This window comes from Bombina bombina, chromosome 2 (assembly GCF_027579735.1).
Source record: "Bombina bombina isolate aBomBom1 chromosome 2, aBomBom1.pri, whole genome shotgun sequence".
Taxonomy (NCBI): Eukaryota; Metazoa; Chordata; class Amphibia; order Anura; family Bombinatoridae; genus Bombina; species Bombina bombina.
Window position 1 is genome coordinate 679,216,492 of NC_069500.1, and position 15,730 is coordinate 679,232,221.

The following is a 15,730-nucleotide window of genomic DNA, read 5'->3' on the forward strand; positions in this document are numbered from 1 at the left end:
ACTGCTGTCATATAGGGCTTGAGAAGTGGGCCACCTCCTAAGCTTACATTCCTGATTTTCAACAAAAAGATACCAAGAGAACAAATAAGTAAATTAGAAAGTTGTTTAAAATCATGTGCTATATCTGAATCATGAAAGAAAAATGTTGGGTTTCCTATACCTTTAACACTGTAAAGTAAACAGGGAATCAAGAGGTTATTGCTAGTCACTGCTAGCTTAGAGTGCAGGCAGCTAGCGCTAGCCATCAGGAGCACAGCTCCAGTCATCATTATGGGCCTTCAACATAGACATGATTTGCAGGCTGCACATTTAGAAGCATAAAACATTGGATTGGGAATGGGGGGGGCAAACAGCAGGGCCAGCAATTCGTGCATAAAATAAAAAAATGTTAATACTTGCAGAGTTTTAAAGTTTAAAGAGAGAGAGAGTTTAATGTACATAAAAACAGCACTATTTTTTTTAATTTATTCACATGCTGTAGCATGGTGATATGGTAAAGTTATTGCAGTTTGCTTACACAAAACTATATGGTTTTATTTTTATTATTATAATACAGTTTTTCTTTTTGCTTTCATTCATTTGAGTAGATTGGTTACTCTTGCTAACTGTATCTATAGAGCGCAGTATACCGTTTTGGTTAATTCCGTTTTAATACCTGTGTGATTTTGTCTTATTGTATTATCTTCTTTCAAACAACTTATTTTGCAACACTGGACACATCCCAGGACAAATTTCAGAAACAAAATCCTCAGATTTTTCATATTAATTAATCAACCCTCTGCTGGATCTGCATTCTTCTTGTAACCTTGACTTCTTGTTATCTGAATATGATAATGTGAAGGTTATGGAAGATGTTTAACTATCATCAGATATGTTCAGGAATTTTTTATTTTTACTTATTTTTTATTTTTTTAACGCCAACAGTAAAATAAAAGGTATTGGCTTGTTTGTGATGAGATATGAATTGTAATTGAACAAATAATTAGAAGTTCATTAAAAGGCCATGAAACCCAAAATCAACTTTCCTATTTACTTCTATTCGCAAAATTATTTTATTCTCATGGTATACTTTATTGAAAGAGTAGGTAGGTAGGCTCAGGAGTCTGCACTTGTTCAGAACAATATATGGCAGCATTTTTGCAAGAATACTTTTAACATTATACTTTGTGGATACACTGTTGTCATCTAGTCTCCTAAAGAATTCTTGCAAACCTGCTGCCTTATGGTTCTCCAGGTATTCTCTTCAACAAAGAATACCATCATGAGAATAAAGTAAATGTAATAATAGAAGAAAATGTAAGATTGTACAGTGTATTCTCTATCTGAATCACTATAGCATGCATTTTAAACCCCATTGTTGCTGAGCTTTCATTTGCAGGATATTGTGTGCGTTGTATGCTGTCTTTAGGGGATAAGGTCTCCTTTTTAGTCTCAATCTCCTCATATAGTAATTATATTAGGTAGATGATCATTGTGTTTAATGGCCCCTACCAATGATGATAACATGAAATGCTTCAGATAGAAGACCATCTTCATAACATGTATACTTAGTGTCTACTTAAGAAGTGGAAGGTTTTATTCTGATCTTGTGGGGGTCACCCACTGGTGTCTTGTAGTTTAATCCAGGGCACCAGACCTTAATTTTAAGGCACAACTGGATCTTTGTATATTGTGTTTAGATGTAATGGTGATTTTGTTTTTCAAATTTTTTTTATTTTTTTTTGCCATTTAAAAAAAGGTTGATTCTTAGCCTGAACCTTAGGAGAAGTTGGGCTCCTCTCTATTTCCTCTCTTTATTTAAAAAAATAAAAATAAAAGTCATGAGAGCACTTGCATAGTGGCTTGGTTTCTAAGTCCCTAATTTTGTAGGACTCAGTGGCAATTAGCAGAAAGCTTTACAGAGGTAAGCTCACAAACAAGGAGCTCACCTATTAAGCAAGGTGAGCTGTCAGTGGCTTTTTGTGCATAAGCTCCTACTAGCTATCTAGGTGACTCACACCAGCCAAAGAGCATAGCAAGAGCACTTTAGCAGGTGCCAGGGCCCATTTTCTGCATGCTATGGTGTAAAGGTGCCTAGAATTTGTCAAGCCCTGATTTTGTTAGCTTGGTTTTTAAACATTGTTGCATGTTAACACACTGGTACCACGTTGTACATATTAGGATCATTTTCAAATGTGTATGAACATGTTTCTGATGTGTCAATGCAAGCTAATTAATGACTGCTGTACAATTAGTAGTAGAATGTAAAATTTGCAAAATGTGATTGTTTTGATGTGTTTTTTGTTAATAATAGTTTATTGGAAAAATAAAGTTGTTGTTTAAATTGTGTTTTAATAATAATAATAATAATAATTCATCTTCTTTTAGTGTGATTTATGATGGGAAGGAGCGCCTCATAGCAGGTTGTGAGATCATCCAGGCCACACCATATGGACACTGCGCAAATGTCAACAACAGCTCTACAAACACCTCACGAATATTCATCACTTATCGCCGAGCTCCTATTATTCGCCCTCAGAATTCCCTTGCAGTCACTGACATCTGTGTGATCATTGCTAGCAAAGGAGAAATCCCGCCACATACCTTCTGTAAAGTGGACAAGAACCTTAACTGCGGCATGGTGAGAAAATGCAGATAAATACTTAAAGGGACATTAAAGTAAAATATTTTATCTATGGATAAATCACCACTACATTGCAAACGATGTGTATACACAATAAATATTTCTTTCATGTAATTGGCAAGAGTCCATGAGCTAGTGACGTATGGGATATACAATCCTACCAGGAGGGGCAAAGTTTCCCAAAACTCAAAATGCCTATAAATACAGCCCTCACCACACCCACAATTCAGTTTAACAAACGTTGCCTCCTATTGATGTGGTGAAGTAAGTGTGTGCTTTTTTGCTTTCTTCTATGATAAGCGCTTCTAAGCATTCTGAAGCCCAATTCCTCTCAGAGTACAGTGTTTGTCAGAGGGATCATCTCCTACCTCTCCTACCTCCCTTTTCAGATCGACAATATACTCTTATACCATTACCTCTGCTGATAGTTTTCAGTACTGGTTTGGCTATCTTCTATATGTGAATGGGTGTCTTTCAGTAAGTATGTATCATTATTTTAAGACACTCTCAGCTATGGTTGGTGCTTTATGTATTTATATAAAATTCTAAATATATGTATTTACTTGTATTTGCCATGAGTCAGGTCTATGTGTATTTCCCTTTGCAGTCTAGCAGTTTCAGTATGGAAATCATGTTTTAGGAAGTTATTTTTTTTTAATATTTTCTTACCTGGGGTTTAGTTTTTTTTTTCCTATCTGACTTGTTTCTTTAAAATTTGTGGGCAAATTTAGGCTCACGAGGGCGCAAAATGCTGTTATTTATTGCGTCATTTTTGGTGCGAAAGTTCATCTATGATGACGCAAGTTCGTCATTTCCTGCATTTTAGTTGACGACAGGTTGTTATGACGCGAGTTGTGTCATTTCCGGATGTTGTTGGCACCAAAAAAATGTTATACTTCCTCTTGCGTCGTGCGTCATACTTGGCGGCAAAAAAAATAAAAAAAATGTTTTAGTTTATTATTACCCCACTTCCTATATGCTCCTTGCCTTCTTTATGCTCAGAAGGCTATGCTATTTGCTTTTTTGCCTATTTAGCATTTGCATTTTTTCCCATTCCTGAAATTGCTATATGAAGAAATAAGATATTTTTTTGTTTAAAGGTTATGTTTTCTTTTACTTTTTACAAGATGTCTCAATCTGATCCTGTCTCAAAAGCTGCTGTAGGAACCGTGCTGCCTTAACACAGTTCTACCAAAGCTAAGTGTATCTGTTGTAAACTAGCTGAGATTATATCTCCGGCTGTAGTATGTAACCGTTGTCATGATAAGCTTTTGCATGCAGAAAATGCTTCTATTAGTACTAGTACAGTATCTGTTGTTCCTTCAACATCTAATGTACATGATATCCCTGTTATGAAAAATTATATTGCTGATGTGATACAGAAGGCTATGTCAGCTATTCCCCCTTCTAATAAACGTAAAAGGTCTTTTAAAACTTCTCATGTTATTGATGATTTTTGTAATGACCGACAACATATTGATATATCTACTTCTGTTGAGGATCTCTCTGAATCCTGCTTCAGCCTTTGACATTGATAAATCAACTTATCTTTTTAAGATTGAGTCTATTCGTTCTTTGTTGAAAGAAGTATTAATTACTTTGGATATTGAGGAGTCTGGTCCTCTTGATAACAAATCCAGTAAACGTTTAAATTCTGTTTATAAACCTCTTGCGATTTTCCTGTTCCTGATGCTATTTCTGATGTGATTGCTAAGGAATGGTCTAAGCCTGGTTCCTTCTTCTAGGTTTAAAAGGTTGTACCCATTGCCAGTGGCTAATTTAGAGTTTTGGGAAAAAGTCCCTAAGGTTGATGGGGCTATTTCTATTCTTACCAAGCATACCACTATTCCAATGGAAGATGGTACTTCTTTTAAGGATCCTTTAGATAGGAAAATCTTATTTTAGGAAAGCTTATTTACATTCTGGGTATATTCTCAGGCCTGCCATTTCTATGGCTGATGTTGCGACTGCATCAACTTTTTGGTTGGATAGCTTAGCACAACGGGAAAAGGATTCTGATTTGTCTAGCATTGTTCATTTGCTTCAGTATGATCATTTTCTCTGTGATGCTATTTTTGATATCATTAAGATTGATGTTAAAAATATGGCTATTTTAGCTAGAAGAGCTTTACGGCTCAAGTCATGAAATGCTGACATGGCATCTAAATCTAGGTTACTATCTCTATTATTCCAGGGTAATAATTTGTTTGGTTCTCAGTTGGATTCTATTATTTCCACTATTACTGGGGGAAGGGAGTTATTTTGCCCAAAGATAAAAAAAATCTAAGGGTAAAACTAGAGTTTTGTAATCGGTTTCGTTCCTTTTCTCAGAATAGAGAACAGAAAACCACTCCTTCCCCTAAGGACTCTAGCTCCAATTGGAAGCCATCTTCGAGTTGAATAAATCCAAGCCTTTTAAGAAACCAAAGCCAGCCCCCAAAACTGCATGAAGGTGCGGACCTCAATCGAGTTCTACTGGTGGGTGACAGATTGAACGTTTTTCAAGACGTTTGGGCAGGTTCCGTTCAGAATCATTGGATTCAGAATATTGTCTTTCAAGGGTATCAAAATAGGTTTCAGAATAAGACCTCCTGTGAAGAGTTTATTTTCTCTCTCACGTTCCAACAAATCCTGTGAAAGCTCAGGGTTTTCTGAAATGTGTTTCAGATTTGGAGCTTTCAGGGGTAGTTTTTACCAGTTCCACTTCTGGAACAGGGTTTGGGTTTTTATTCAAATCTATTCATTGTCCCAAAGAAGGAAAATTTATTCGGACCAGTTCTGGATCTGAAATTTTTTAATCACTTTGTAAGGGTCCCAATTTTCAAGATGGTGACTATAAGAACTATTCTGCCTTTTTGTTCAGCAAGGTCATTATATGTCCACAATAGACCACTATCGGTTTCTGAGATTCTCTTTTCTAGACAAGCATTACCAGTTTGTTGCTCTTCCATTTGGCCTAGCGACAGCTCCAATAATCTTTTCCAAGGTTCTAGGTCCCCTTCTATCTGTAATCAGAGAGCAGGGTATTGCAGTGTTTCCTTATTTGGACGATATCTTGGTACTGGCTCAATCTTTTCATTTAGCAGAATCTCACACAAACCAACTTGTGTTGTTTCTTCAAAGACATGGTTGGAGGATCAATTTTCCAAAGAGTTTCTTGATTCCTCAGACAAGTGTCACCTTTTTAGGTTTCCAGATAGATTCAGTGTCCATGACTCTGTCTTTAACAGAAAAAAAGTGTTTGGAACAAATGCCCTCCTAAGAAACGGAGCTTACCTTATAGAAAAGTGTTCATCAATAATAAAAAGTGTATTACCATATATTTATAATAAACGTGATATTAAGATACAGGTGTGTGGATATTCATCCTAGTGTAATAAAAAATACTAATATAGATCGAACTAATAAATGTAATATATACAATAAATGTTGTATTCTTAAATAACAGATAGTTTACTGTTGTATGGATGTGACACAAAAGCACAAAAATGGAGAACATAAAAAATATATATATCCAATTTATTTTTATAATACTGACACTAATATATTATATTGTAAAATGTCAAATATTGTGAAATTTCAAATGTATAAAAAGTTGGATGCCGGCATCAAAATATCTAAAACTAGAAAGTATATAATTGTTAAAATCATATATAATGCTCCTAGACACACACATATATATATATATATATATATATATATATATATATATATATATATATATATATATATATATATATACAATATATCTGAACAGTAAAGATAAAGTGAAAAAAAGGCAATATGTTGCCAAAAGATCGTTCACTCTTTGAATAGAGGATGTGATAAGGCTGACAGTTCATATGCTTAAAATGTCTCTACATAGAGTATTGAAGACAGTTGGTTGGTGGGATAGATATTTTCAGCTGTACACAGCTTAAGACATAAAAAACTCAGTTTCTTCAATACACCGATATGTGTTTCAATCCGTATGGAGCTCCGTTGAAATGATTATGTCAGATGATGTCAGTCCTCTTCTGGTCCAATCTGTGTGCGCCTTGAATTCTATCACCCAATGGGGAGATTTCAGTGCTGGAGACCTTTCCGATTCCAGATAGAAGTTGCAAATTATTCTGTTTGAAAGACAGATTGTATCAGTCTCTTAGTTAATTAGTTAATTAATTAGTTAATTTTCAAGATGGTGACTATAAGGACTATTCTGCCTTTTGTTCAGAAAGGTCATTATATGTCCACAATAGACCACTATCGGTTTCTGAGATTCTCTTCTCTAGACAAGCATTACCAGTTTGTCGCTCTTCCATTTGGCCTAGCGACAGCTCCAATAATCTTTTCCAAGGTTCTAGGTGCCCTTCTTTCTGTAGTCAGAGAGCAGGGCATTGCAGTGTTTCCTTATTTGGACGATATCTTGGTACTGGCTCAATCTTTTCATTTAGCAGAATCTCACACAAACCAACTTGTGTTGTTTCTTCAAAGACATGGTTTGAGGATCAATTTTCCAAAGAGTTTCTTGATTCCTCAGACAAGTGTCACCTTTTTAGGTTTCCAGATAGATTCAGTGTCCATGACTCTGTCTTTAACAGACAAGAGACAAATGAAAAACGCCTGTCGAAACCTTCAGTCTTGATCATTCCCTTCAGTGGCTATGTGCTTGGAAGTTTTAGGTCTCATGACTGCAGCATCGGACACGATCCCCTTTGCTCGTTTTCATATGAGACCTCTGCAGCTTTGCATGCTGAATCAATGGTGCAGGGATTATACTCAGATATCACAATTGATATTCTTAAATCTCAACACTCAACTCTCTCTGACTTGGTGGTTAAACCATCACCTTATTGTTCAAGGGGCCTTCTTTGTTCGTTCTTCCTGGACTGTGATTTCAACAGATGCACGACTCACAGGTTGGGGAGCTGTTTGAGGGTCTCTGACAGCACAAGGGGTTTGGAATCCTCAAGATGCGAGGTTACCAATCAATATTTTAGAACTCTGCGCTATTTTCAGGGCTTTTCAGGCTTGACCTCTGCTAAAGAGAGAATCATTTATTCATTTTCAGACAGACAATATCACAATTGTGGCATATGTCAATCATCAGGGTGGGACTCACAGTAATTTAGCGATGAACGAAGTATCTAGAATACTTTCTTGGGCAGAATTCAACTCCTGTCTAATTTCTGCAATACATATCCAGGGTGTGGACAATTGAGAAGCGGATTATCTCAGCCATCAGACTTTACATCCAGGGGAGTGGTCTCTCCATCCAGATGCTTTTTGTCAGATTGTACAGATGTGTGGTCTTCCAGAAATAGATCTCATGGCGTCCCATCGTAACAAGAAACTTCCCAGGTATCTTTCTAGGTCTAGGGATCCCCAGGCGGACATGGTAGATGCGTTAGCAGTTCCTTGGCCATACCAACCTGCTTGCATCTTTCCGCCTCTAGTTCTTCTTCCAAGGGTGATCTCCAAGATCATAATGGAACAATCGCATGTGTCTGTGATAGCACCAGCATGGCTTCACAGATATTGGTTTGCGGATCTTGTCCGGATGTCAAGTTGCCAACCTTAGCCACTTCCTTTAAGACCAGACTTCTCAAGGGCCGTTTTTCCATCAGGATCTCAAATTTTGAAGGTATGGAAATTGAACGCTTAGTCATAGAGGTTTCTCTGACTCAGTGATTAATACTATGCTACAGGCACGTAAATCTGTTTTAAGGAAGATTTATTATCGGGTTTGGAAAATAATCATGGTGTTCTCATAAAATCTCTTGCCATTCTTTTAGAATTCCTAGAATGTTACAGTTTCTTCAGGATGGTTTGGATAAAGGTGTGCCTGCAAGTACTTTGAAGGGACAAATCTCTGCTCTTTCTGTTTTATTTCATAGAAAGATTGCTAAGCTTCCTGATATTCACTGTTTTGTTCAGGCTTTGGTTCGTATCAAGCCTGTTATTTAATCAATCTCTCCTTGGAGTCTTAATTTTGTTTTGAAGGCTTTATACGCTCCTCCTTTTGAGCCTATGCATTCTTTGGATATTAAACTACTTTCTTGGAAAGTGTTGATCCTTTTGGCTATCTCCTTAGCTAGAAGAGTTTATGATTAGTCTGCTCTCTCTTGTGAGTCTTTTCTGATTTTCCATCAGGATAAGGCTGTTTTGTGGACTTTGTTTAAATGCCTTCCTAAGGTTATGCATTCTAACCACATTAGTAGGGAAATTGTTGTTCATTCCTTGTGTCTTAATCCTAAGAATACTCTTGAAAGATCTTTAGATTCTTTGGATGTTGTAAGAGCTTTGAAATATGTCGAAGTTGCTAAAGATTTCAGCAAGACTTCTAGTCTATTTGTTGTTTTTTCTGGTCCTAGGAGAGGTCAGAAAGCCTCTTCCATTTCTTTAGCATCTTGGTTAAAGCTTTTGATTCACAAGGCTTATTTGGAGCCGGGCAATCTCCGCCTTAGAGAATTACAGCTCATTCTACTAGATCAGTCGCCACTTCTTGGGCTTTTAAGAATGAAGCTTCGGTTGATCAGATTTGCAAAGCAGCAATTTGGTCTTCTTTGCATACATTTACTAAATGTTACCATTTTGATGTATTTGCTTCTTCTGAAGCAGTCTTTGGTAGAAAAGGTCTTCAGGCAGCTGTCTGTTTTATTCTTCTGCTTAAGATTTAAGTTTTTTTCTTGTAATTTATGTGAAATTTATGAGAGAGACTTTTTGTGTGGATTTAATTTTTTTTCAGCGGAAATAGCTGGTTTTATTTTATCCCTCTCTCTCTAGTGACTCTTCTGTGGTCTTCCACATCTTGGGTATTTCTATCCCATACGCCACTAGCTAATGGACTCTTGCCAATTACATGAAAGAAAACATAATTTATGTAAGAACTTACCTGATAAATTCATTTCTCCAACATAGGTGTGTCCGGTCCACGGCATCATCCTTACTTGTGGGATATTCTCTTCCCCAACAGGAAATGGCAAAGAGCCCAGCAAAGCTGGTCATATGATCCCTCCTAGGCTCCGCCTACCCCAGTCATTCTCTTTGCCGTTGCACAGGCAACATCTCCACGAAGATGGCTAAGAGTTTTTTGGTGTTTAAATGTAGTTTTTATTCTTCAATCAAGTGTTTGTTATTTTAAAATAGTGCTGGTATGTACTATTTACTCTGAAACAGAAAAGAGAAGAAGATTTCTGTTTGTAAGAGGAAGATGATTTTAGCAAACGTTACTAAAATCGATTGCTGTTTCCACACAGGACTGTTGAGATGAAGTAACTTCAGTTGGGGGAAGCAGTTGGCAGACTTTTCTGCCTGAGGTATGACTGGCCACATTTCTAACACGACTTGGTAATGCTGGAAGGCTGTCATTTTCCCTATGGGGACCGGTAAGCCATTTTCTTAGATAAGTAAAAGAATAAAGGCTTTATAAGGGCTTAAAAAACTGGTAGACATTTTTCTGGGCTAAAACGATTACTTTGCTAAGCATATTTGACAGATTATAGCTCTTTATAGTTATTATAATCTTGGGGATTGTTGTTAAAAAAACGGCAGGCACTGTATGGACACCTTTTTCAGATGGGGGCCTTCTCTAGTCATAGGCAGAGCCTCATTTTCGCGCCACTAATGCGCAGTTGTTTTTGGAAGGCAAGGCATGCAGATGCATGTGTGAGGAGCTAAGATCCACTGAAAAAGCTTATAGAAGGTGTCATTTGGTATCGTATTCCCCTCTGGGCTTGGTTGGGTCTCAGCAAAGCAGATTCCTGGGACTGTATAGGGGTTAAATGTAAAAACGGCTCCGGTTTCCGTTATTTTAAGGGTTAAAGCAATACTTTTAAGGCTTTAAGACACTGTGGTGAAATTTTGGTGAATTTTGAACAATTGCTTCATACTTTTTCGCATATTCAGTAATAAAGTGTGTTCTGTTTAAAATTTAAAGTGACAGTAACGGTTTTTATTTTTAAAACGTTTTTTGTGCTTTGTTGACAAGTTTAAGCCTGTTTAACATGTCTGAACCATCAGATAACAATGATGCCACAGATAATAATAGTGCCCAAGATGATTCTTCAGATGAGGGGAGTAAGCATGGTACTGCATCACCCCTTCTGTGTCTACACCAGTTTTGCCCACACAAGAGGCCCCTAGTACATCTAGTGCGCCAATACTTATTACTATGCAACAATTAAACGGCTGTTATGGATAATTCTATTGCAAATATTTTATCTAAAATGCCTACTTATCAAAGAAAGCGCGATTGCTCTGTTTTAAACACTGAAGAGCAAGAGGACGCTGATGATAACGTTTCTGACATACCCCTCACACCAATCTGAAGGGGCCAGGAGGGAGGTTTTGTCTGAGGGAGAAATTTCAGATTCAGGGAAAATTTCTCAACAAGCTGAACCTGATGTTGTAACTTTTAAATTTAAATTAGAACATCTCCGCGCACTGCTTAAGGAGGTATTATCTACTCTGGATGATTGTGACAATTGGGTCATTCCAGAGAAATTATGTAAGATGGACAAGTTCCTAGAGGTTCCGGTGCCCCCCGATGTTTTTCCTATACCCAAGCGGGTGGCGGACATAGTAAACAAGGAATGGGAAAGGCCCGGCATACCTTTTGTTCCTCCCCCTATATTTAAGAAATTATTTCCTATAGTCGACCCCAGAAAGGACTTATGGCAGACAGTCCCTAAGGTCGAGGGGGCGGTCTCTACTCTAAACAAACGCACTACTATTTCCATAGAAGATAGTTGTGCTTTTAAAGATCCTATGGATAAAAAATTAGAGGGTTTGCTTAAAAGAATGTTTGTTCAGCAAGGCTACCTTCTTCAACCAATTTCATGCATTGTTCCTGTCACATCGGCAGCGTGTTTCTGGGTTCGAAGAACTAGAAAAGGTCGCTCAATAAAGAATCTTCGTATGAGGAGGTTATGGACAGAGTTCATGCACTTAAATTGGCTAACTCTTTTATTCTAGATGCCGCTTTGCAATTAGCGTGATTAGCGGCGAAAAATTCAGGGTTTGCTATCGTGGCGCGCAGAGCGCTCTGGCTAAAGTCTTGGTCTGCGGATGTGTCTTCCAAGACAAAATTGCTTAACATCCCTTTCCAAGGGCAAAACACTGTTTGGTCCTGATTTGAAAGAGATTATTTCAGACATCACCGGAGGAAAGGGCCACGCCCTTCCTCAGGATAGGTCTTTTAAAGGCTAGAAATAAGCCTAATTTTCGTCCCTTTCGCAGAAACGGTCCAACCTCTACTTCTACATCCTCTAAGCAAGAGGGTAATACTCTCAACCCAAACCAGCCTGGAGACCGATGCAAGGCTGGAACAAGGGTAAACAGGCCAAGAAGCCTGCCACTGCTACCAAAACAGCATGAAGGGATGGCCCCCGATCCGGGACCGGATCTGGTGGGGGGCAGACTTTCTCTCTTTGCTCAGGGGCCTGGGCAAGAGATGTTCAGGATCCTTGGGCACTAGAAATAGTTTCTCAAGGTTATCTCCTGGAATTCAAGGAACTACCCCCAAGGGGAAGGTTCCACAGGTCTCAATTATCTTCAAACCAAATAAAAAGACAGGCATTCTTACATTGTGTAGAAGACCTGTTAAAGATGGGAGTAATTCATCCAGTTCCAATAAGAGAACAAGGGATGGGGTTTTACTCCAACCTGTTCATAGTTCTCAAAAAAAGAGAGGAACATTCAGACCAATTCTAGATCTCAAGATCCTAAACAAATTTCTCAGGGTTCCATCGTTCAAAATGGAAACCATTCGAACGATCCTTCCTACCATCCAGGAAGGTCAATTTATGACCACGGTGGATTTAAAGGATGCGTACCTCCATATTCCTATCCACAAGGAACATCATCAGTTCCTAAGGTTCGCTTTTTCTGGACAAGCATTACCAGTTTGTGGCACTTCCATTCGGATTAGCCACTGCTCCGAGAATTTTCACAAAGGTACTAGGGTCCCTTCTAGCGGTTCTAAGACCAAGGGGCATTGCAGTAGTACCGTACTTGGACGACATCCTGATTCAAGCGTCGTCTCTGTCAAAAGCAAAGGCTCATACGGACATCGTCCTAGCCTTTCTCAGATCTCACGGATGGAAAGTGAACATAGAAAAAAGTTCTCTTTCCCCGTCAACAAGAGTTCCCCTTCTTGGGAACAATAATAGACTCCTTAGAAATGAGGATTTTTCTGACAGAGGTCAGAAAATCAAAACTTCTAAGCTCTTGTCAAGTTCTTCATTCTGTTCTTCGTCCTTCCATAGCGCAGTGCATGGAAGTAATAGGATTGATGGTTGCAGCAATGGACATAGTTCCTTTTGCACGAATTCATCTAAGACCATTACAACTGTGCATGCTCAGACAGTGGAATGGGGATTATACAGACTTGTCTCCGACGATTCAAGTAGATCAAAGGACCAGAGATTCACTCCGTTGGTGGCTAATCCTGGACAACCTGTCACAGGGAATGAGCTTCCGCAGACCAGAGTGGGTCATTGTCACGACCGACGCCAGTCTGGTGGGCTGGGGCGCGGTCTGGGAACCCCTGAAAGCTCAGGGTCTATGTCTCGGGAAGAATCTCTTCTCCCGATAAACATTCTGGAACTGAGAGCGATATTCAATGCTCTCAAAGCTTGGCCTCATCTAGCAAAGGCCAAATTCATAAGGTTTCAATCAGACAACATGACGACAGTTGCATATATCAACCATCAGGGGGGAACAAGGGAGTTCCCTGGCGATGGAGGAAGTGACCAAGATAATTCAATGGGCGGAGGATCACTCCTGCCACTTGTCTGCAATCCACATCCCAGGAGTGGAAAATTGGGAGCGGATTTTCTGAGTCGTCAGACATTCCATCCGGGGGAGTGGGAACTCCACCCGGAAATCTTTGCCCAAATAACTCAATTATGGGGCATTCCAGACATGGATCTGATGGCGTCTCGTCAGAACTTCAAGGTTCCTTGTTACGGGTCCAGATCCAGGGATCCCAAGGCGACTCTAGTAGATGCACTAGTAGCACCTTGGACCTTCAACCTAGCTTATGTTTTCCCACCGTTTCCTCTCATTCCCAGGCTGGTAGCCAGGATCAACCAGGAGAGGGCTTCGGTGATCTTGATAGCTCCTGCGTGGCCACGCAGGACTTGGTATGCAGACCTGGTGAATATGTCATCGGCTCCACCATGGAAGCTACCTTTGAGACAGGACCTTCTTGTTCAAGGGTCCATTCGAACATCCGAATCTGGTTTCTCTCCAACTGACTGCTTGGAGATTGAACGCTTGATTTTATCAAAGCGTGGGTTTCAGATTCTGTAATAGATACTCTGATTCAGGCTAGAAAGCCTGTAACTAGAAAAATTTACCATAAGATATGGAAAAAATATATCTGTTGGTGTGAATCTAAAGGATTCCCATGGAACAAGATAAAATTCCTAGGATTTTATCCTTTCTACAAGAGGGTTTGGAGAAGGGATTATCTGCAAGTTCCCTGAAGGGACAGATTTCTGCGTTATCTGTTTTACTTCACAAAAGGCTGGCAGATGTGCCAGACGTTCAAGCGTTTGTTCAGGCTCTGGTTAGAATCAAGCCTGTTTACAGACCTTTGACTCCTCCCTGGAGTCTTAATCTAGTTCTTTCAGTCCTTCAAGGGGTTCCGTTTGAACCCTTACATTGCGTAGATATTAAGTTATTATCCTTGGAAAGTTTTGTTTTTTGGTTGCAATTTTCTTCTGCTAGAAGAGTTTCTGAGTTATCTGCTCTGCAGTGTTCTCCGCCCTATCTGGTGTTCCATGCAGATAAGGTGGTTTTGCGTACTAAGCCTGGTTTTCTTCCGAAAGTTGTTTCCAACAAGAATATTAACCAGGAGATAGTTGTACCTTCTTTGTGCCCGAATCCAGTTTCAAAGAAGGAACGTTTGTTACACAATTTGGACGTAGTCCGTGCTCTAAAATTCTTTTAGAGGCCACTAAAGATTTCAGACAAACTTCTTCTTTGTTTGTTGTTTATTCTGGTAAAAAGGAGAGGTCAAAAAGCAACTCTACCTCTCTTCTTTTTGGCTTAAAAGCATTATTCCGTTTGGCTTATGAGACTGCCGGACGGCAGCCGTCCTGAAAGAATCACAGCTCACTCCACTAGGGCTGTGGCTTCCACATGGGCCTTCAAGAACAAGGCTTCTGTTGACCAGATATGTAAGGCAGCGACTTTGGTCTTCACTGCACACTTTTGCCAAATTTTACAAATTTGATACTTTTGCTTCTTCAGAGGCTATTTTTGGAGAAGGTTTTGCAAGCCGTGGTGCCTTCCATTTAGGTGACCTGATTTGCTCCCTCCCTTCATCCGTGTCCTAAAGCTTTGGTTATTGGTTCCCACAAGTAAGGAGTACGCCGTGGACCGGACACACCTATTTTGGAGAAAACAGAATTTATGCTTACCTTATAATTTACTTTCTCCAACGGGTGTGTCCGGTCCACGGCCCGCCCTGGTTTTTTTAATCAGGTCTGATGAATTATTTCTCTAACTACAGTCACCACGGTATCATATGGTTTCTCCTATGCATATTTCCTCCTGTACGTCGGTCGAATGACTGGGGTAGGCGGAGCCTAGGAGGGGATCATATGACCAGCTTTGCTGGGGCTCTTTGCCATTTCCTGTTGGGGAAGAGAATATCCCACAAGTAGAGGATGACGCCCGTGGACCGGACACACCGTTGGAGAAAGTAATTTATCAGGTAAGCATAAATTCTGTTTTCTTTCTTTTTGGAGATTACTTTAGGTTAATTAGGAGCTATTGACTACAATCCCACATCATACTAGATACAGATATGGTAGATGGCCTAAGGTTGACCTATACTTGTTTGACAATAAGGAATAGAGAGATCACTCTAATCAAGACCAGGGTGCAGAGGTTTCCTCGCCTCTCGCATTGGATATGGAAACAGACTCTTTCGAATACCAAGAGAAAATATGAAGATAAAGCATATATAATATTTTATCTGTATGGGACAATTCATTCTCATTATATTGGAACATGTATAACGAACAGAGTGTGTGGTAAGGGAGAGAGCAATCATCTCCTTTCCGCATGTTACATGTAATTATTTGTTTGAAAATATGCTAATAAAAAAGATTC

General features: G+C 39.2%; 1 protein-coding gene across 1 annotated transcript in view; it reads left to right on the forward strand.

The window, feature by feature from the left end:
- LOC128649398 (DENN domain-containing protein 4C-like) overlaps window positions 1–15,469 on the forward strand; it is a 212,898-nt gene extending 197,429 nt beyond the window's left edge. Inside the window, exons 3-4 of the mRNA XM_053702650.1 lie at window positions 2,368–2,620; window positions 15,364–15,469. Coding sequence (XP_053558625.1) covers window positions 2,368–2,620; window positions 15,364–15,378 — 268 coding nt within the window. The 3' untranslated portion in view covers window positions 15,379–15,469. The remainder of the gene's footprint in view (window positions 1–2,367; window positions 2,621–15,363) is intronic.
- Window positions 15,470–15,730: the final 261 nt, after the last annotated feature.